Source organism: Cavia porcellus, unplaced genomic scaffold (assembly GCF_034190915.1).
Source record: "Cavia porcellus strain 051 isolate PalLab524CR breed Dunkin Hartley unplaced genomic scaffold, mCavPor4.1 scaffold_9, whole genome shotgun sequence".
NCBI lineage: Eukaryota > Metazoa > Chordata > Mammalia > Rodentia > Caviidae > Cavia > Cavia porcellus.
This window is the reverse complement of record NW_026947492.1, coordinates 73,209,900-73,233,691: the sequence shown is the minus strand read 5'-3', so window position 1 is coordinate 73,233,691 and position 23,792 is coordinate 73,209,900. Positions and strand designations below refer to the sequence as shown.

The 23,792-nt window shown below is 37.7% G+C and overlaps 1 protein-coding gene and 1 pseudogene across 4 annotated transcripts in view; one reads left to right on the top strand and one right to left on the bottom strand.

The window, feature by feature from the left end:
- Nucleotides 1-23,792, top strand: part of Ric3 (RIC3 acetylcholine receptor chaperone) — a 61,140-nt gene that overhangs the window by 31,752 nt on the left and 5,596 nt on the right. For 3 of the 4 annotated variants that reach the window (XM_063256683.1, XM_023561704.2, XM_063256685.1), the window contains 4 exons: nt 7,039-7,262; nt 8,307-8,379; nt 10,409-10,502; nt 20,900-21,048. In XM_063256683.1, the coding sequence (XP_063112753.1) occupies nt 7,039-7,262; nt 8,307-8,379; nt 10,409-10,502; nt 20,900-21,048 (540 nt within the window). The remainder of the gene's footprint in view (nt 1-7,038; nt 7,263-8,306; nt 8,380-10,408; nt 10,503-20,899; nt 21,049-23,792) is intronic. The other variant, XM_005000190.4, reaches the window with a different exon arrangement.
- On the bottom strand, nt 17,898-18,445 carry LOC134477715 (putative high mobility group protein B1-like 1; annotated as a pseudogene).

Sequence of the window (23,792 nt, the reverse complement as noted above, 5' to 3'; positions counted from 1 at the left end):
TTTATCTGTGCAGTCTTTAAAGACTGGAACTTTGTTTTCTTTTCATTCCTTATTTTACTTTTAGTTTCTGGACAGAATGCTTGGCACATTATTAAGTATAAACATGTGAACTCTTATACCAACTATAAAATGCTCCAAATTCTAGGATATAAAATTTATTTTTGCCATCTTGTATATATGTTCTGTTGCTCTTAAATCTCCTGCCTTTGAACATAATATTCTCTACCTTTCAATACTTCTTTGATGTTACATAATAACTTCCTTTCAATTCTAGAGATTTAAAAACATCAGTAACCTCTTTTTTCATCAGTTCTAATATAGGTATTCTTCTTGCTTCATGATTTGGTCAGTTTTGCTTTTTGAAATATTATTCTGTATTTTTCTTCTTATTTCCATGGACCTCTCAAAAACCTAGTTATAAAGAAAATGGTTCTAACAGAGCTATGCAGAGGCTCCAGAGGGAACATCGAGTTTCCTATCTGGTGGTGTTATAGCTGATGTGGCTTGTTCCTCCAAAGGTTCCTGTGTTACAAATTTGGCCCACAGTGTGAGTATGGTAGGGGGTACCGAGGCCTACTGGGAGGTCCTTATGTCATTGAGACCACTGTCCTTGGAAAAGATTAAGATACTTCTCAAAAAACAGGTGGTACCAAATGCAAAGCAGTAAGCAGCAGAGAGAGAGAGTCTCTCTGAGTGTTGCTGTCCAGACAAGGAATATAACAATGTGAGGAAGACAAAGAGGAGGAAAGTAGGGAGTCCACATAGAGAGTGAAGACAGAAACTTGAGTGAAGGAGGAGGTAGCCAGTGACACCTTCTCCCTGAGACGGGGACTCACTGCACAAGAGGAGAAGTTCACGCCTGTAGACACGTGGCAGCAGCGGCAACCCCAGAACCCTCAGTGGAGAGACACGCCAGTGGAGGGAACAGTGGCCATGAAGGACTGCACCAGCTGGCAGTGAGTGCTGAGGGCTCAGTCTGGCGTGAGACAGCAATGGGCTGGTAGCCATCTTGGTGATGGACGGATTGAGCTCAGTACTCAGAGCTGCTGCCGGCTCCATCTAGCAGCTCCCAGCTGGGTTGAAGCACAAGGAAGGTGCGCTGATAGCTGCAGGCTGGATGAGTCTGGTCTTGGCTAGAAGGTGTACACTCTCTGAGATTAGCCACTATCTCACCAAAAAGCTACTGCTGGCTTACTGGGATAGATCGCACAGATCGGGACTCTGTCTCCACATGGTGTCTCACAGGGACAGCAGAGACAAACCTGCAAGTGGACTTTGTTTTTCTTTCTCTCATTTGTTTTTTGTTGTTGTGGTCGTGGTTTTGTCTTTGTTCTTTTCTCCTTATTGTTTGATCTTACTTTTATATGAGTATGAACCTGGTTTCTAGCTTCTTTGTGGTGGTTCTTCTGTTCTGTTCTTCTTTTTCTCTCTTCCCTTCAGTCTTCTGCATCAGTTTCCCAAACTTAGCATGATTGCTCTTTGTCCTCCAGCCTTACTTCTGACCTTTTCCTCTTCTACTTACTTGTTTTCCTCTAACCCCTAGTGTAAAATTGATATATTAAGGACTTATATGCTGCATATAATTTTCTGGTCTCTTTTAGATTTTGTTATATAACCACAAATCTTGTTCAGACAGTTAAAGGTGGCAAACTAATGGTTAAACTAGTTTGTCATGCTCTAGGCTGTGACTGATGTTCCTGTTATTGATGATGGCACCATCTTACCCAAAAGTGACAAAACTGTTCTAAATTGCTATACTTCTTGGTATTCCAAGACTGAGATTGACTAAGGGTCGTAGAAAATACTGTGGCACAGTGCCAGAGAACCAAGGTCTGGACCAAACAGGCAGCAACTTCTCATGTCCAGCAAATTGAAGAGGTAGGATCTGGCAACAGACTCAAAACCCAAAAGACACCACAGGGAAGTAGTCATTTCCTGTGAGTTCTAAATACTCACAATAAAGTAACCCACCATAGGCAATTTACAACCATCACCCTCAGAACTAAAAAAGAAAAAAAAAGAAAAGAAAAAAGAATGGGAAAGATTAAGATAGTTCTCATGGGACTCCTGATTAGTTCTCAAAAGAGGGTTGTTATAAAGATCAAACCTGGCTAATCCTCACCCTATTTGCCTTCCAGTTTCACTCTTTGCTGTAACTCCTCCCTCCATAATATAATCTGTCACGATATGGCACAGTCAGAAAGGGTCTTTGCCAGACCCAACTTCTGTCATTTGGACTTTCATCCTCAAAAAATATCACTTGAGGAAATTTCTTTATGAAGAATCCAGCCTCCAATATTTCATTTTAATAACAGAAAGTAATAAGTGGCTAGATTTAATGACCTAAAAAAAACCCCAGCTCTGTTAATGTAACTCATATTATGCATTTCACCTCTTTAAAGTGTACAGTGAATTTTTATATATTTGCAAAGTTATACAGTCATGACCAGTCAATTTGAGAGCATTTTTATCACCCCCCAAAAATCCCTGTACTCATTAGAAGTCATTCTTCACAATAATAAAGTAGAAAAATTATAACAGTATCCGGTAATAAAGCTGATAGCATCACTATTCTTGTGTTTTGAGGCCATTATTAACTAAAATAAAGATCACTTGAATGTGAGTCCTGCACTGTCACCACAGTTACTCAGATCACCGAGAGGACCGTCAAGTGAGTAATGTGTGGGTAGCTTGTACATTATGGATATTATGGTACAGGGATGATTCAGATCCTGGGCAGGATAGAGTGAGTGGCATGAGATGTGATCATACTACCCAAGATGGTGTGCATTTTAAAATTATAAATTGTTTATTTCTCGTGTATTCCATTTAATGTTTTTAGGCCATTGTTGATGGTGGTTAACTGAAACGGTGGAAAGTAAACCATGAGTACTGTACTTGAGTTTCTGTTATTCTCTAAACAAATGGAAAAAATGATGTCCATTTCTTTTCAATGGGGTACTTAAACCAGTGACTCCTATGAGTCTTTAATCAATTTTTTCTTCTAGGCTTTTCAGTTTAATTCTCTTAACTGTATTTTAAGGTTTTAATTCTGCCCTCTGACTTTTATGATAATGGCTTATTTTTATCAGATTATTTTTGTCCTCTTTGTTTTGGACATAGGTATACATATATTCATTCAGTTTTTTGATATTGGTAACAGTTCATTCAGTTTGAGTTAGCTTTGTCATTTGGATAGTAACAGAATTGTTTCTCAAACCTAATTGGGCTCTAATAAAAGTTTTCTCTATATTTCACCAGCACCTGAAAAGTATGTATTCGATCTTCTGTAATAATAAGTCCTCCTCGTTTCTTCAATTATCTTCTCTTAATATCTTCAGTTCTTCATGCTGATGCTGATTCCCTCACCAGCTAGCTTTATATTCTGTTCAATGTTAAATGCTGCTGCTAATTACACGGGAACAGCCCCTTGGACCTATCTTTTTCTTTTTATAGGCACCTTGGGCACAGGCATCCCAGAACTAAATTACTATAATGGCTTTTCTGACGTTTTTTCCAGACCCTAGTTTCTCTGTTAGGCCTTGTACTCTACTAGTAGATCAGTCCCCCTGGCTACCTTTCTCATGAAGTCCGTTTCCTGATCCAGGATCTGTGGTATTAAACTCAAACAGCACGCAGATTAGCTTCTTCTCTTCTTCCCTTCTGTCTCCCTGTTTCTTGTTGCTTATCTAGATAGAGTCAAACTAATTTAGAAGTTGAACCTATTTAGTAATTCCTTTGTTATCCATTTCTTTGTCATGAACACTAAACTTCTCTCTTGGTCTGCCTTTGCTTCTCTGCTGGTCTGGAATCTCCCATTCCTAGCAATTACTGACCGCACTTGAGTCTTCTTTTTAAACTATATTTGCATCCTTTTAATATTTAAATATTTGGTTTGTCTACTAACTGAGTTCATGGTAATTGTCCTTTTTTTGTCTTTATCTTGGACATACATACTGCTTTTTACAAGCACTGTTCTATTGGGAATTATTATTTATATTTAGCTTATGGTGCTTTTCCTTCTCTATGAAGGACAGCCTTAGGTATCTTGCATATCTTCCTGACTGAGAGATCTGAAAAGTTTTGGGGAAATGTATAATGTTTAGCACCATCATTCTTCAATTTTTAAAATGCAAAATCATGTCCTTAAGTCAACTGTGTTTTAAGATTTTGTTTTTGCTTTATGCCAAGTTTTAAAGACAGTGCTCTAAGTACATTAAAATGAAATTTGGCAACTATTACTATAAATATTAAATCTAGTTTATTGAGCATTAGCCACCAGATATGTCAGATTCTCTCAAGAGAAGGATTAGCTTCCTGGATGCTGGCTAGTCATTTTTTAAAAGTATATAATAGCCTTAAAGCCAATGCTTACCACCTGATAAATTAAGATCCTTGACAATATAAAAGAGGCTGGCATGCAGAATAAAGGATAGTGATTTGATAGTTTCCCTTTTTTCCAAAGCTGTGCTTTTGTTGCTGAACCACTCTTAAAAAAGTTTTCTTCCTGTCATTTCCATGTCTTCCCAAATATTAGGAGGGAAAGGAGGATTATTGGGGCAGAGCTTGGATGAGAAAGGACGTAAGGCAGAAAGTAGCTTACAAGCCCTTCCAAGAAAAGATCCTACCTGTCTTACTTCCCTGCCTACTTCTTTCTTACATGAGAGAAGAGAAATGGCTTAAAGATAGCCCTCAACTCATAGCACTTTAAACTTCATCAGTGAAAGGTTTTTTCATGTTCATTTTATTTTTAGCCATTTATCCTCATTTCACATCCCCATTTTCTTTCTGGCTCATATACACTCCTTAATAATGACTTTATAGCTATATATTTGCTAGAAAGAGTTATATGTGTGTTTATATTACATCGTGATGTTGACAATTTTGGTTTTTGGTTTTTTGAGACGGTCTTGCTATGCAATGCAGGCTGACCTTGAACATGCTATATTGCCCAGGCTGACCTCAAACTCGTGGGAATCCTCCTTCCTCAGTCTCCTGAGTGCTGAGATTACAGGTGTGCACCACCATGTGTTTGACAATTTTTACAGATGAATTTATTTTTCCTTAGAAACATCTAAAGTGGGGTTTCTAAAAGCTACTTAGAATTCTATATTTTTACTTACTCCATTTTGATTTGCTGTTCTTCTAATTGTGGAAATCAAAGATTTCATGGTCCATGCTATAACATCATAACAAACATTCTCACATGCCTATAGTGTGAATATGCATACTACATAAATCCTTATTTGAGAATTTCTCAAGGATTTTTCCACAAAAGATGGACCACTGGATCATAGGCCCTATAATTAATGTTGCTATGCACAGACAAATCATTTAGCAGAATGTCTGTTTGTTTATATTCCTACCCACCATGCATGGGAATTTTTGCTTCTTCATATTTTTGCCAGACTTCACTATTATGCACCATTCTCATTTTGGCCTACTTAGGATATAAAGTGCCATCTCAGTATTTGTTTCAGTTGCAATTTAACCATCTTTTTATGTATTGTTAGCCCCTTAGGCTTCCCTTTCTGTAAATCTATTCATATCTTTTGCCTACTTTTCTGTTGGGCTTCCTATGATGCTCATGTTCAATTGGAGACTCTCCTTGCACATATTAATCCCTTGTCAATTTTAAATGTTGTAAAATCTCTTCCTTGCTTTTGTTCCTCTTAATTCTGTTCATGTAGTTCTTTATTAAATAGTAATCCCTAATATTGTTGAAGTTAAATCCAATATGGTACTGGGAATCAACCTTAGAACCTTGCCCTTGCTGGGTAGGCACTGTGCTGCTGAGCTTTACTCCAGCCCCAAATCCAATACTTTACTGTTTTATGGTTTGTATTTTCAGTCTTTTTTTTTTTAAAGTCTTTACTCTCTAGTGCTTTTTGCTCTGTAGTGTTGCCACCCAATGGCTTTTCATACATATTTGTTTACATATCCTTGAGAAGATACGTCTTTCTTTTCTTACCTGTGGCTCTCAGGAGGCTTATGGTGTTAAATTTTGGCTGCTTTTGATGAAGAGGAAGAAATGTAAGAAATCTAAACTTTGTGTTTCTTCTCACAAGACCGGGCCCCTCTGACCATGTTTATCCTATGTGACTTGAGACCGTTCAGTTATAGTGGATGGGAAAGGGGCACTTACCAAGCCAAGCTGGATACTCAGTGCTCCTCCAAGGAATTTAAATTAGGTCCAGTCTTAACTGGCTTCTTGAAGGACATGGAAGTTGAGATGTTTTGGGGTGACCATATTCCACTATGTGCACAAAGCAGCCAGAGAAATGGCCCAAAGAAGGAGTGTGAAGATGTGCACAGAGGAGCACAGAAAAGTCTCATGACTCCAGGGAGAGGGAGAGAGTTCGAGCTAGAATGTGAAAGTAGCTGTCCTTATTTCCGGTTTCTGGTTTTGCTCTCTCCTGGGCCACATAATGTTCCTTATCTGTATAACACAGGGGTGGCTGACTGCTGTAACAGAGGACTCTGAAGTAGTAAATGGCCCTAGCACAGTAGAAGCTTATTTCTTACTCATACAAGCAGATCCAGATGGCTATGAGTTAGCAAGGTGGTGGCAGTGGGGGGGCTCCTTACCACGTGGTTATTCAGGAATCCAGGTTGGTGGAGGCTCTGCCATTTTCAGTGTATGGTTTCCAGGGTCTCCCTGGGTGTCATCATCCATCGTACAGAAAAGAAACAATATAGAGTTGGATACCTGGGTGGCTTTGTAGGCCAGGCTTAAACTACTATAGTCACTCATGTTCCTTTGGCTGGATCCCCGTCACAAGGTCGTATTTAGCTCTGTGGGAAGCTAAAAAATGTATTCTAGCTATGGCCACAAAAGGAAGAGAGAAAGGGTTTGGTGAATAACTAGATATTACCACAAGATATTTAGCCACCCATATCCTCTTAGTCCAGTCCCTCTTTTTTCATAAACTTGTTTCATGTGGTTGTATTAATTATACCTTGATGCAGGAGGTGTTTTCATAGTAGCCATACTTTAAATGTGGAATAAGAAAAAGACAAACTCATTTATTTTCTCAGGAAAATTGGGGCGATTACCTCCTATAATGCATCATCAACCAGTGCCCTCAGATGGCCAAACTCCTGGGGGTCGTTTCCAGAGATCTCACCTCGCAGAGGCATTTGCAAAAGCCAAAGGATCAGGTGGAGGCCCTGGAGGAAGTAGTGGAAGAGGCCTGATGGGGCAAATTATTCCAATCTATGGCTTTGGGATTTTTTTATACATATTATACATTCTATTTAAGGTAAGTGGAATCATCTTAATCATGTCATATCAGTGAAAATCTGATATCATTGTAATAAAATCTTTTGTCTGCATTAAAATCCATCAGAGTTCAAAAAGCTCTTTCAAATCAATCATCGTCTTAAACCTTGCCTTTTTTCTTGTGAGGAACTTAGAATAGCTATGCTCTCACTTTTACAGATGAGAAATCTTAGCTCAGAGTTTAAGTTGCTCCAGAATTTACAACTAAAAAGACAGCACCAGGACTTGAATCTAGATCTTTTAATTTCTAATTCAATGAGCATCATAATTCAAAGCCAGAAAATAGGGAGCAACTTTGCAAGTTGAAAAGACAAAAATATATTCTTAGAAGAGCATTGAGATTGGCACAGTGATTTCCAAGTAGCCACTGTGAAACCAAATAATGATGGTACCCAAACCACTTTGTTTTATTTTCCCCACAGAAATGTGAGGTGCTATTTTTTAATATCTTCACTAATAATGCCCCTGGACTCTTAATTCCTAATCCAATGAATAATATAATTCATATCTGAAAGGAAGAAAGTGATAGTGTTTTTGCAAGCAGAAGAGGCAGGCATAAAGATATTCTAGTTCTGGGGAGATAAAGTGTGGGTCTTTTAAAAGCAGACCCCCAGTTAAGTTCTGTCTCCCCACAGGATTTTGTAGGCCACTGGCCTGGGCACTATTTCTGCTCCTAACTAGAATAAGGTTACATTTTTGGTTTTTTGTTTGTTTGTTTTGTTTTTGAGTTCCTTGAGTCCTTAAGAATCACCTTGAATAGTTGTACCTTCCCTTGTGGATGAGCTTGGGCAAGACAGATGACCTTGAGGGATTGTTTTTCCTTGCATCTTGATAATTTTTATTTGGCTACCTTCTTGAATCTTTCGCTAGCTTTTTTCCCCCTAAGTGTTTCTCTAATGTTGCTATTTGATTTGATTTCTGAGTTAATTTTGTCTTCCATCCTTTTTTTTATTTAATATGAGGGTTTCCATGACTTTGAGGTTCTGAGCTGCTGTTGATATGCTGTACCTCCTTCAATTCTCAGCTTTCAAAGGGGAAAACTGCAGAGGATCGGAAATGCTCTACCACTGCACCTGGAAACACCCACAGGAAAATTAGTAAGTGCCCCTTCACAGATTCACAAATGTCACTGAGCTGTAACACAACCAAGGGATAATTTGTGGGTATGTCTTAAAAACATTTCTCCAAAATTGCTCTAAGTTAATTTGACACTCTTTTTATCTTAGCTCTGGGAGTTTTCAGAAGTTTCTGTATTGGCCTTGAGCTTTTAAGGGAAGGATGCTACAAAAAATATAAAACCTACAGTTCTACTTTTTATATATTGGCTAATTTATATTTTACATTTGGAATCATTTCCAGACTTCAAAATATTGGTAGAAAATATCTTTATTTTGTAGAGAGGAAAACTGAGGCACAAAAATCGTATCTTTGCCAAAATCAATTATTATCTGTAGGGAAAGAGTTTAACATTTTGGACTTTTGAAACTCAATCATCAAATATTTATTGCCCAACTAGAATATCCTGTGCCCTCCCTTTGGGGAGATGAAATGTATATGGCATGGCTCTTTCCTCTTGAAATTTCTAGAGTGAATTAATGTCAGGAAAAATAACCTGTAAAAAGTTACTACCTAGAAAGAAGGCATTTGTCAAAAGCATTTTGAGAAATCATATCTGTCTGAGTAGCTGCAATGGAAAGCCTGTCAGAAGACTTGAGTAAGACACAGACAACTGTGAGGTCCAGAGCTTGTGGAGGTAAAGGGTATTCACATATGACAACTGTGGAAAAGAAGTCTTGAAGAGGTTAAGGTCAGACTGTTACCTTATAATTAAGCCTCATCAGATGTTTTTAAAGGAAATTTATCAGCAAAATGAAATGAGACTGAGCCGTGGAAGCACCTGCTCTCAGCCGTAACAGCTCTTTAAATTTACTGTTGGTTCTCTGTGGCCTTAGATAGCTCAGTCATATAATGCATCCTTTTTGGAAATAGTTAAAGGCCTCTTGAAGAAGGCTGCTATGTTCATAAATGAGATATTGATGGTAAGTACATCAGTAATTTGAAAAAATTTGTGGACTCGGAAGATTGGCAAATTGTGTATCTTATAATGCATTGTGACAGAAAAAAGGAAACAAAGTCTGTGACAGAAAGTAATTAATGAATTTCTAATAGCAGCTATTTTGTAATAATGATAATAACATTGATAGAAGGTTTGATGCTTTAATTTTGAATCATGTAGAAAATAAAAATAACCTAAGCAGTAAGTAGTATAGTTTTCTAGACATTTTATGGATGTTAGCTGCATGCATGAGAGTTGTTTTAGAGGCATTAAATGGCCTTGGATACATTGTATTTTATAATGATCTTCTCAATGTATTTGAGTAGAAAATAGGTATGAAATAGGAAAACTATATCATGTACATAAACAGCATTTTATTTTCCTGTTTCCTTACAGTTCATTTCACATAGCGATTAAGTGATTTTTTTTTTTCTGTTCTATGTCTAGGGTCCTACTGTTAGTTTCAGTAGATACTTGTGTTTGTTACCAACATTGGGTGAGAAAACTTCATCTGACAGAAGGATTACACCTTAACTGCCTGCTCATTATCCCAGTTAACCAGCATAGAAAACTATGGGTGGAAGTCTCAGCCTTAGTGCAAGACTTTTTCCATTTAAGAATTACAACATTTATTAACTTTCAGTTATATTCTCATATTTTAGGTGCAGTTAAAAATAGTGCTCATTTCAGGACCTTAAACTGTTTTCTGAAGCACTATGCCTTATAGGTTTGGCACTGTATCTCAGGCATCACTTGGAGCACAAAGAGTATGTTCGTTTTCTGCATTTCTTCCTGTGTGACTATGTAGGCGTGTTTTTAACTCCTGGTATTTTCTTAAGTTTGTCCTGCTATATTTATATGTGTAAGATGCAGGGATTTGTTTATTACTCACTGTGTATCCTGTAGATCTTGGTTCCCAGACATCTGTACCCTTTTTACCTGAAAGATCATTGGTCTCCTCTCTTAAGTTTCAGAATCAGTCTGGATCATCATAGAACGTCACAATTGGCTATAATTCATGAAAGGTGTAGGGAACTGTGTGTGATGGCTCTTTGATGCTTGATTTTCAGCCAATTTTGAGCTTGCTCAACTGCAAGAAAAACTGAAAGAGACAGAGGAAGCCATGGAAAAATTAATCAACAGAGTGGGACCTAATGGTGAGAGGTAGGTTTTTCATATAACAAGGCTCAAAGATTATTCCCATTTAGAGAATCAGTTCAAATTTTGCTCTTCTTTGATATGTAAAATGCTTTTTTATCTTATATGATTTTCATCTTATTTGCCATTTACATATTCTTTATCAGTATTTTCTTTTTCATGCTATCATCCAGCCTGTTTGAATATAGTGTGATATGAATTATTCTGAGAGTAAATAAATTCTACAGTGTGAAATATCCAAGTTTTAAGGAGGAGTATTTTCTATCTGCAAAAAAATGTGTAGTTTTAGGTAAAACCAGATTATTGAATGGTTGGGGCCAACAAGTAAGAGAAGAAAACAAGTACAAACATACCAAGCACTTGTGTTTTGTGTTAACTGCCTGCCAGCACAGAAGTAGACAAGGCGGTGACAAGAGCCAAAGTAGCCTTTAGGATCTGCCATGAGGAAGCCACATTCCTCTTACTATGATGCTGGTCAAAGGTGTGAAAAGTAGTTGCAGGAGGTGATGGAAGTAGCAACTACTAAGAAATGGTGGATGTAGGAGAGGTAAGGAGCAAAATCTAAGTAAGAGATGGAGAGAAAGGTTTCAATTTCAGACAGGTCTTTTGACAAGTGTAGAATAAAAACTGGATGAGTAGTAAAATCTCACCCATGAAGATGTATTGAAAGGTTTCCCCTGCAGTTTCATTGGCATATCACAGAATTTCTGCTCCAGGAAACTGCTTTTTCACCTCGGCCTCTTCTGTTATCCTTGATGGTACTAATGCTCCCTATCCCTTCTACTGCTCACTGATCCCAGCTTGCTTGTCTGTCTTTAGCTGGGTAGAAGATAAGTGGGTATCCTCAGATTGCAGCCTTCTGGCCTGACATTTCCCTGTAGTGTCACCAGTGCTGTTGAAATGATGTTTGGAGGATGAACCTTGGCTATCTAGGCCTAGGAGCCTTGACTTTGTGGTCTAAAAGCAGACTTACTACCTGGAATATTCCCTAAAGTGGGATATATACATAAATATATCTGTATGATTGCATAATAATAGTTGATATTTGAGTGCTTGTTAAGGATTATGCTCTTAGCTGACGTGTGTGTGTGTGTGTGTGTGTGTGTGTGTGTGTGTGTGTGTATCACAGATGATTTCTACCCATATTATCTGTGAATGACTAATTATACTTCATTTATATTTATACTTTTCTGGCCTTTTCTTCCCTTACCATATGCCTACCACTCACTGTCTTGGTGGAGAACTGCCCAGGTTTTTCTAAGACCCTCATGCTCTAAAAAAACATCTGTAACCTGACCTAGGCAAGTTCGAGGCCATACCCAAGGGTTTTGAAAACCACAGATGAATATCTGTAGCTCTTCATTTAAAAGATCCAACTCCTGTGTTTTGGGGTAAAAACCACATGAAAATGTTTTCTTACTATTGCTCATTGTTACTCAGACTCCCTTAGCTCAGCGCAAGTGATTTACCCAACTCATGCATCCCATCTATTACCCATGCAGGAAATGCAGTGTTGTAATCCCTAACTACTAACTGTCCTCTTTGGGCCAAGATTACTTCTCTGTGTTGTATGTGCAGAGATAGAGTTGTCCCTGATCTACAACCACAGTAATTATACTGTCTTATTTCTGAAGGTATTTCTTGTAAGATGCTGAGCTAGGTATGGTGGCAAACTTTGTAATCCTAACTATTTAGGAGGCTGAAGTGCAAGGATTATGTTTGAGGCCAGCCTGGGCAACTTAGTGATTCAGTGAGACACTGCCTCAACATAAAAATTTTAATAAAAGGGAATGTCAACGCAAAAGCTCTGGTTTCAACCCCTAGTATTGCTGGATTAAGGAATGAGGAATAAAAATGGTCTAGGGATGTAGCTGGTCGTAGAGTATTTGCCTAGCATATATGAGACCCTGAGTTCTATCCCCTAGACTATATTCACAAAAAAAAGATGCTGAGCTATAGATTGCTTAGAACATATAGATTCCTTAGAACATAGCAATGATATGTAAAAATTTTACATAGTCCTCAAGAACTGAGAGATATCTTTTCTCCATGAAAAAGACCATGACTCCTATCTCTTCCCAAGTCTTATTTTCCAGTCCATAAGATATGACTTTCTTTTCGACACTTCTCAGTCTAACACCTTTTATCCTTACAGGTAGGCCCTATGGAACTTCCATACTTAAAATGATAAGGGTTTAATTAACCCATGTTTCTACATTGCTTTCCTTTTTACACTGAGTTTATATCCTTTTAGTTCAGTTTCTGTTGCATTTATTCTTTCACAAGGCTGTGCCTATATGATGATTATATATGATGATAAGACTCAAGGGCTGGGGATTTAGCTTAGTGGCATAAACACCTGCCTGGCAAGCTTGAAGTCATAAGTTTGATCCGTGGTCCAAAAAGTAAAAACCAAAAAAACTCAAATACTTCACTATTTTTTCCATGTGATAAAGATTGTTTTATTTTCTCAGATGTCTGGGGATCCGAAAGAGGATGTGAGACAAGGAGGACATGTTTATTTATAGCCTCATAGATCCTTGTATACAAGGTCTTTGTTCTATCCCTAACTCCAAGAGGCTGGCTTGAAATTATGTAATTCTTAGTATCTTACACCTATTTGTGTAAGGATAGAAACATGGAAAAGGTTTTTCATGTTGTCTAATAACCCTTTTTATACACATGAACTTGTGTTATAAGTCTGTGCACATTTAATGAAACCTCTTACAAGGATAGTATTGTGCCCTGTTGTGTCTTAACACACCACTCGGGGACACAGTCTAAGTAAAGGATCTCGAAGTAAGAAGTGAGGTGCCCTAATTTCTGTACTAATGACAGTGAAAATTTCCTTCCTGGAGTAGCATGTCCATTTGGTGGTATTTGCTTGGTAGAAGGATGGCATGGCCTGAGGGAAGCATTGAGGTCGTCACCTCCGATAGCAAAAAGTCCCAGCAGGCAAGCTGAGTATGTGTGTGGGGCTTGCTGCTAGATTTATGACATGAGTTTCTGGAATGTAAATTCTTTGAAGACAGACAGTATGTTTTGTTCAGGTAGTAGGTACTAAGTAAATATTTGTTAAGTAAAAATACTCACTTTTGACATATGGGTATGTTCAAAATATACTGTAGATGTTTAAATTTGTAAAAGTTTATTGTGAAGTGAATCAAGATTTTAAAGCAGCCATGACTGTGCCACTAAAGACTCACAAAAGAACTGCTTTCTAAAAGTGGTAAAAATGACAGGATAAGTGTGCCTGGAGAAAGGGGGAATATTTTGAGGGAGATTAGTGACCGTGTATCTTTTTCTGTAATAAAGCTTAAAAATTTTAAATATTCACTGTAGTTTTCAATCACATTCTGTAAATTTTGTATGTTATTTTCATGGTAGAAGAGTAACTCATGGCCATTCCCTGTTGAGATCCTTTCTTCAGCTCCTGAGCTCTATATTCAGAGCCTTTTTGGACATATTTCATAGATGCATGCTCGGGCCTTATAAAACAATAAATGCTGTTGAACAGATACATGCCCAGAGTGGAATTTATTGTGCACCCTAAGCTGAAGCTATTCTGCCTTTAATATGCCTGTTGCAGTAAAGTGTTCCATCATGTATTAGTTGCCAAAGCAGAAATGAGACATCATCCCTGACCTACCTTTTCTTTCATTTCCTGTATCTCATCTGTCACCAGGTCTTGCTATTTGCACCTAATTAATAAGCTAATTTGTACAAAAGTTTCTAAACTCCACAGAGGGCAGAGATCATCCTTTTCAGTTCCAGAACCTAGCACAGGCCATAGTACGCTCTGAAAATGTATACATTGAAATGGAACAAAGAATGAATGAGTGAATGATTTTGTCTTTGTCTCTACAGGTCAAAACTATCTCATGTGGTTTCTTTTTCTCTAATCTTGCTTCCCTTCAGTTTCTGCTTCCCACATAGATGAATTATGACTTTTGTTTTAATCCTTCAGTAGATATCCCCCACTTTTTATTTTTAAATAGTACCAGGGATTGACCCCAGGGTAAGCACTGTACCATTAAGCTAGAATTCTCAGACCATTTTTAAAATTTTGAGACAGATTCTCCCAGACTGGATTTAAACTTGTTTTCCTCCTGCCTCAGCCTTAGACTCCTAAGTAGCTGTGACTACAGGTGTGTGCCACTATACTTGGCCAGTAGATCCCTTTTGGTCATGAAAAGTGCAGACTCTTTCACAGGCCTCATAGTCTTGAGTGCCCTGGCCTTTCATACCTATATTGCTTTATCTGTCTTCATTATATTCACACACACTCACTCTGTCTGTCTCTGTGCCTGTGCACTTCTGCTTCTAGGACTTCACATATCCTTTTTCTTTTGCCTGAAATGTCATCTCTTGCTCCCATCACACACATTTTTACTCTTGCTTGTCTAACAGGTTTCAACACAGGCATCATTTTCTCCAGGAGCCCACAGAACACGGCTAGGTGTGCCTCATGTTCTCCACACCACCTGGCTTGCTGGGTATTACATGTGTTATGCCTTCTGTAATGCCCTGTAACCTTCTTGAAGGTACACAACTTTCAGTGTTAAAATTTGCCTTCCTTGTGCTGGCATACTGACAGTGTCAGCACAACCGGAAGGGATGAATAAGGTAAATTTAGAGAGATTACAGGAAGCAGCTTCAGCAGTAGTAAGTACTTATTTGCAGCCTCTTTGTTTGCTTCACGCAGTTCTGGTGTAGTTCTCAATGTCGGCCATTATTTTCCCGTCAGTGGCAGATAGTGTACTCAAGGACCATGTATTATTAGGTACTGTGATGGATTACCACATCCTAATGGTTTAAAACATCACAGATTTATGATTTTATAGTTCTGTAGGTTAGGAATGCTATACTAAGTGAAAAACTGAAGTCTTGGCAGGAGTGTGTTCCTTGTTCAAGGTACTATGTCGTAATCTGTTCATCATGTCAGCTTCTAGAAGCTGCCAGTATTCCTTTTGGCTCATGGCCTTCTTCCTCTGTTTTCAAAGTAAACAATTGTTGGTTAAGACCCTGTCACGTTGTATTACTCTGACCTCTTGACCTCCCTTTGAGTTTTAAGAACTGTCATGATTATATTGTGCCTCTCTGATAATCCAGGGTAATCATTCTGTTATTTTATTAGCAGATTAGCAGTCTTTAGTCTGCTTCCATGTAAGGCAGCACTTTCATAGATTCCAGGGATTAGCACCCAGACATCTTCAGGGACTTTGCTTTCCACAGATGATCTTATGGAAAAGGAAATTTGAATAAGCCTTATTAGCAGGGTGAGTGATGCACAGCTTTCACCTTAGCCCAGAGGAAGCTGAGGTAGGAGGATTGGAAGTTTGCATCTCACCTGGCCAACTTAGTAAAGGGTCTCAAAAAAATAAGAAGTGGAGATTCAGCTCAATGGCAGAGTGCCCCTGGTTTCAGTTCCCAGTACCACATACACACACCCTTAAGGTAAAGAGAGTTTTGTCAATCAGAGTTTAAAAAAAAAAAAAGAATGTTTCAGAGGGAAAGGTCAGCACAAGCAGCCATCAAGGGAGTCTAGTCCAGGTTCAGAATGGCAGATGGTACAAGCAGTGCTAAGTAACTTCGGAGATGAACACAGGGATGGGAAAAATGGGTAAAGAGGTAGATAATGGGTGGCAAATTAGAAAGTAACCTGAAGCCACGCCAAAGGTTCTGTATGGTAGTCTAAGAAGTTTGGAACTTATTTTCTTTACAGTGAGGTATCTCTGAAGGATTTTGAGTAGAAAGGTCATGGTTTGTTGTGTTTAGAAAAGTCACTCATCATAACGCATACAGTTACCTGGTAGAAGGTTATCCTAACAAAAGGTAATAAATAGGCCAGTGATATAAGAAAAGAGGGAACAAATCAAGAGAGTTTTATGGAGAAACAAATAGCAAGCTTGCCAGGATTCCTTTTTGCAAACAGCCAATTCTGGTAAAAATTTAGAGAGACTTAGTGTTGTTCTGTCTCAAAAAATGATAATAAGGGGCTGGGGATTTAGCTCAGCGGCATAAGCGCCTGCCTTGCAAGCAGACAGTCGTGAGTTCAGTCCCCGGTACCGATTAAAAGGAAAAAGACAAAAAAAAATGATAATAAATAAGACAGAGTTTATCAGAAGAGTATGAGGCAACTCACAATACCAAAGGAATAGCTGAACATCGAGGGCAACTGTGGAGATTTAAGGAGCAGGAAGAAACAGGCAGTATCTCCAAGAACTAGGGATGGATGGAGGTCAACTTCCTAGAGAAAGTAGAGTTGGTCCGACATGTGTCTTTGATCTGTCATTGAATCAACACTGAACCCAAGAGGATGGAATAGGATGATTAGGCAGTGGCCAGCCTTGAAGAAAAGGATAGGGGATAAATGGCTTTACCCTAATCTTTGTACTATAATTGGAGAAAAGATACGGTTCCCAAAAGAACTCCTGACCAGATAAGATCAGTGAAAGAGCCAGGCATCGTGGTGCACATCTCTTATCTTAGCCCTTGGGAGGCTGAGGCAGAAAGATTGCCACAATTTAAAGGCTAGCCTGGGCAACACAGTGAGTTCAAGGACAGCCTGAACTACATAGGGAGACATGTCTCAAAAAAAATCAGTGAAAGAAAAGAAAGACATAAAGACACATTGTAGATTTATAGAATTTATTAGAATTTAAGAAAATTAAAAGAACACTTGTGCAGAGGGACAGTGCTAATAGCACCATGATTGTTAAGAGTGGAGAAATAAGAGTTCTAGGACTGACCCTTGTAGAAAACCATGTTTTAGGAAGCAGGAGAAGGAAAGCAAATCAGGAATAGACTTCAGGGAGCTGGCTAAAGAAGAGGGAGGAACACAAATGTTTGAGTAACTAAAGTTTCAAGGAGAATGCTGGTCCACAGTATAGAAAAGCCAAGAAGAATGAATTGGGAGAAAAGATCCTTGGACTTAAGAATAAAGCAGTCATTGGTGATTTTGCTGATTTAAAAATTTTGTTTACTTAGAAGCATTCAGAATGTCAACAAAACAACTGCAACTTTTTTTTGTAGAGTGGTATTTGATAGAACAAAATTACTCCATATAAACTATGTCAGAGGCAACTAAAGATGAAAAACTACCATCCCCTATATAACTAATTTGTGCTGTACACCAACAAAAACCTGTAAATTTCCATACCAATTTTCAACCCCTACAGTGTAACAGGCAAGGGTAGTAGCCACTGAAAATACCAACAGGACAGGGCAGTCTACAGACGCATTTGGCAGTGTGTTAACAGTTCAAAAGAAAACACTGCATAGTTTAAAAACAAATCTTATAGTCCTGCATTTCAGTTGTTTCTTTAAAACATGTGAGTTGTGTTCATGGGCATTAAATACTTTATAGATTAAATACTTTATAGCTGCATTGGAACCAACTTACTCATCACCATCATTGTCTTCTTCATCTTTTTCTTATTTTCTTCTGCCTTGATGATGCACTTTTTTGCTGCATCAGGTTTTCCATTAGCTTGGTAGGCAGCCATATCCTTTTTGTACTTTTCCTTCAGCTGGCAGCCCACTTCTCCTAAAGCTATTTGTCACCTGCTGCAGTATTAGTCCACATTTTTCCTAGTTTGTTTGTGATTTCTATCACCAACGGAGAGGCCAGGAGGTTCTTCTTTGATTTTGGGATAATTCTCAACAGAACAAGAAGCTGAAGGAGGCCTCTGGGGCACAAATGGATCCTTCAACTTCTTTTCTGTTTCTCCTTCAGGAGGGATATAGGTTTTCATTTCTCTTTCATAATGGACCTTGTCTGCCTTTGCCATAGTTTTAAATTTTTCCTTTCGTAAAGCAGACATGGTCTCTGAGAAGTTAATGGATGCATCTGGATGAGCATGCTTATGCTGCTCTCAGCAAGTTTGGACAAAGAATGCATATGATGACATTTTGCCCCTCAGGTTCTTTGGGTCTCCTTTGACCATGTTTACTTGTTTTTCTCAGCAAGGCTCAGAGTTGCCCAATACCCGTCTGGCTCTCAGCTTGCCCCAACACTGTCTCTATCCATTGATGGTTTTTGTAAGTTTTGGTAAAATGATGAGATGGGACCCAGATTTCAGCGAGTTGGAAGAAAAGAGAGGTGAGAAAACAGGAACCAGTCATACTTACACATGATTATTGAGCATTTACGATTACCATAACACTGTGTCTATATTGTTTGAAACATACTAGCACTACTCTCCAAGAATATCAGATTGAGACAATGCAATTGCCTGGGTTACTTTTCTCTTGTTGCTGAGACAAAATACCCAACACCCAAAATTAAGGAAGGAGAGGTTTATTTAGCTCAGTTTGTGGAAGTATTAGTCCATAATCAAGCTGGCACCAAGATAAGGTGGCATGGTACAGGGGCAGTACTTTAAGGCAGCAGTAGACAGCAAAGCAACAAGAGTAAAGAGTGGGGGAGAGCAAGCCTCTTTTCCTCCCTTATATTGTATATAGGCCACCCTCACTTTCAGGGTGGGGGTGTAGTGCTCACAAAATCTCTGTGCCTTGCTTTTGTACAGGATAAGGATGTTTAGGAAGTAAGAACCCTGGCTCCCTGCTGAGTCCCTTAAACTTCTAAATTTCTCAAGTTGACATAGTGTATCAGCCAGAACAGGAACCCATGAAATTACGCATTCCAGTAAATTCACAAGCTGTCCTAAGGTAGACAGTGGTTAATTGCCTAATACATTTAATGAACAGTATGAGCACACTTGATCAGAGTGAAATGAGGATGCTTTAGTGTGGATTTTTTTTCTGTTCTTGATTCTCAGAGCCTAGTTACTTTTTCTTGTTGTTAAGCTCTTCTACCTTTCTTGAGTTTAGAAACAGAGAATCAAGACTGATTCAGTAAGCATCAAAATGCTCTGTGAATAGTCCAGAAAGTAGCCTGTGAATTCTTGAGTCAGAGCTTTGTGATAAACCAGTAGAATTTTCTGGTCCCCCCATGAATTCTCCTACAAAGTACATGATTTTAATGGTAGGAGTTAGGGGTTATGTGGATATGGGATAGTTGCGGTGAGTACAGATTCTTGTAGTAATGGAAAATATAGAACTGCAAGAGGCTCTGTAAGTGTAAGTTTCCAGCTGAAAATGGAACAGTTAGGCCTGTTCTGTTCAAGGCTTTGAAGCTATTTGATGTTGGAGAAATGGAGCTTATAGTGTTTTTCCTACTGCTTAGGCGGAAATGTCATACCTTATTCTTTTCAGTTACCGCCTTAAAGTTGGAAGGGAAACACTTTTTTTCTGTATTAGTAATTAAGACTAATATTTGTTAGGCTACCTGTAAAAAGAGAACACCAGCCCAGAAGTGGCTGGTGAAAGGGACAGAGGACATTTCACCAGGATGGTACACAATGATCATTTCTCCTTAATGTTATACTAACTTGAAATGCTTTTGGTTTTGAGGAGAGAATAAGTAGCCTCCCTTAAATCCTGCCACTAGAAAGAACTGCTCTCATACCGGATAGCTCTCTGACTTCTCAGCAGAGCTTTGTCTTTCACTGTGATACACTTCTTTTCTCTGAGAGAAACTTTGTCCTTTAACCTCATGTTATTTTTGTAGATATTTGCCCAGAGCTACATGACTAAGTTGGGACTCAAATGAGGTTTTCTAAGTGGTGGGACTTGAGCACTGTGCTTCAGGAACGTCACAAGGGCAGGAAGTGTAGCTAAGTGGTAGAGCACTTGCTTGGCTTTTGTGAGGTTTAATCCCTGGTACCAGGGGGAAGGGGGGGGATTGTTCAGAGTGCTATCAGAAATCGGGAGAATCGTTTTTCTTATGTGCGGTGGTTAAGTAGCACTATGAATACATGTATAATTTCTTTTTCGTACACTTTAGTTTCTCTAATTTTTCTGATCTAGGCAATTAAATTTTCAGAATTATCTAGTTCTGAAATTTTAGAATATGTCCTTATTTCTGCACTACTAGATTAAGTCGATGATTCTAGTAGCATATTTTTCCCTCATTGAAGCTAATGACCTAGAACATTTTTCTTCAAAGAACTTGCTTCAAAAGGAGAAAAGCTGTTTAGAGTAAATGGAGTAAATATGAGAGTAACTGAAATTCTTAGGATATCAGAGTATCAGGCCAGTAAGGTATAGTGAAGGTATTGAACTAAAAGTGGAGACTTCTGAGGTCTTGTCACAGTATTGATATTAACTCGTTGTAAAGCCTTGATCTGTTCTGGGCCTTAGCTTCCCCACTGATAAAGTCAAAACACTGAATAACGTATCTGATTTCCCACTATATAGTTCCAGGGCCAATTCCTAGAACGGTTATCCCCTGCTCTTACACTGCCTATTTTATGATTCAAATAGATCATAGTGATGTTTCTGTCCATTGCCTAGGAGTATTTACTGCTAAATTGGCTGGATTGTCTGATATTTCTAAGCAGAGCACAGACTGTGACTTCTGACCAAGAAAAACAGTTGCTGCATCAGCTCCGAGAAATCACCAGGGTCATGAAAGAAGGAAAGTTCATTGACAGATCCACTCCTGAGAAAGAAGCTGAGGAAGCCCCTTACATGGAGGATTGGGAAGGTAAACAGTGACTTCTCATTTTTTCGTAAGTTGTCAAGCCAGGAAAGAGATCCTCAACCCTTTTAAAAATCAGTTTTGTTACTGAGGTATAATACATGTACAAATATATGTAACAATTTCTACCAATTTTAAGTATACAGTCGGATGAGTTTTGACACATGTGTATAATTATATCATCAAACCACAATCTTAGCATAGGATATTTCTGTCACCCTAGAAAATCCCCCTTTTCCTGCCTCTGGCAACAACTGAACTACTTTCTGTTGCTATGGTTTGCTTTTTGTATACAAATGGATCATACTCCATATGCTCTTTGATTTCTGTCTTCTTTGATTTAACATAATGGTTTTAGGGTCATGTGTGTTACTGAGTGATGAGCAGTTGCTTTTTGTTGTTGTTGCTGAGTAGTATCCTGTACATGGGATGTGCCACACTTTGTTTATATATTCTCCAGTTGAGGAGCACTTTGGTTGTTTCTAGCTTTGAACTATTATGAACCAAGCACTGTGAAGTTTTGTATACAAGGCTTGATTTGGACATATATTGGTATCTTTTGGGTATATGATTTGGAGTCAAATTTCTAGAGTTTATGGTAAGTTTATGTTTAACTTCTTTAGAAACTGTTGGCTTAGTTTCCAAAATGGGTCTAATTGTAGCTACTCCAGATTCTTGCTAACATGATATTGTCAGTCTTTCTAATTTTAGCCATTCTAGTGAATATATAGTAGTATTTCAATTGTGACTTTAATTTGTATTTTCCCCAGTCACTAATGATGTTGAGTCCTTTTTTATGTGTTTACTTGTCATCTGTCATCTCTTCAGGTTGTCATTTTTTAAAATATTGGGTTATGCTCTTACTGAGTTTCAGGAATTCTTTATATATCCTGAGTACAAGTAAGTTCTTTATCAATTATGTATTTTACAAGGGTTTTCTCCTAATTTGTGGCTTTCCTTTTTATTTTCTTGGTAGCATATTTCAAAGATTAATTTTTAATTTTGATGGAATCTAATTTATGCTTTTTCACTTATAATTTATTTTTTATATTGTAGTTAAGTCTTTTCCACCCCAAGATTTGCCTAACTTTTGTTTTCTTTTAGAAATGTTATTGCTTCAGCTCTTATATTTAAGCTTGTCATATATTTTGAGTTAATTTTTGTAGATAATATGAGGTATCAGGCTTATGTTATTCATATGTATTTTTTGCATTATCAATACCCAGTTGTTCCAGTTCTTTTTGATATACTAACCTACTTTGGCATATTGGTTGAAAGTCAGTTAAGCAATGTACCTATTCTGGACTCTATTCTACTCATTGATCTATATGTTCTTACACTGATTAGGACATTGTATTACTATGTCTTTATAGTAACTCTTAAAATCAGGTAGTGCAGGTTCATTTTTTTTCAAAGTCATTTTGGCTGTGGTTTTTCACATTTGCATATAAATTTATAATCAGAGTTTCACATTTTTAATGTAAATTTATAATTAAAGTGTTAAGGGTTTTTTTTTTTTTTTTTTTTTTTTTGTACAGGAATCAAGACTTAGGAGCTTGTGCTTGCCAGGCAGGCACTTATACCACTGAGCTATATCCTCAGCCTCTAGGGATTTTTTTAAAAAATGAAAAAACCTGATGGGATTTTGATTGGCATTACATTGAATTTTTAGATCAATATGTTGGAATTGGTATTGTAATAGTGTTGAATCTTCCAATGCATAAACCTGTTATATCTCTTCATTTATTTAAATCTTTAAAAATTGCTCTCAGTAATGCTTTGAAGCTGTTAGTATGTTTGTCTGTCTTTCCAATATATAGGTCTTGTACATATTCTATACAGTTATCCCTAGGTAGTTCATATATCTTCTATTATGACAAATGGTGTTTTAAAATTTTTAATTGCTTATTGCCCTTAGAACAATAGAAATATAGTTGATTTTCATATTTTGACTTTGTGTCCTTTGACTGTTTAATACACTTAGTAGTAGCTTTTTTAAAAAATAAATTTCTTAGGATTAGATTCATTAGAATTTTCTATATAGACGATCAACTCACCTATGAATAAAGGCAGTTATACTTCTTCCTTTTGTACCAGCGTGCTTTTTATTTGCTTGCTTTATTGCACAGTGCTGGGGGAGTGAGACATCCTTAGTTTCTTAATATCGGGAGAAAACACACCTTCTCCATAGATTTGTTTGTTTGTTTCAAGTAGAGGAAGCTATCTTCTGGTAGAATTATGACTAAAACAAATGTTGAATTTTCATGAATTAAAAAAAATCATCTGAGATGATCATATTTTTTGTTTTAACTAGTTAGGGCGATGAATTACATTGTGTGTGTGTGTGTGTACACCTAAGGCCTTGCATATGCTCTGGTAGCTGAGTTACATCCCCAGCCCCTTTAATGTTTAATATTAAAAGACCTTTCCATTCTTGTAAAAAAGAAAAGCCTACTTTGTCATGAGAATATGACTAGATTCAGTATATATAGGCTCCAGTATGCATATGGCTAGATCATTTGGCAAAGGATCTGTTGATGAGGGCTATTGGTGATTTTCTTTTCCTGTACTGTGTTTGGTCTTTATTTAAAGCTAATGCTGGCCTCATAAATACACTAGGATGTATTCTAGTATGCATCTAAAGTCTGTGCAGAATTGTTCCATTTTATTAATTGTTGCTGTTAATTGCTTACTGTGCCTAATTCATAAATTAAACTTCTTAGTAGATATCTATACATTGGAAAAACCAG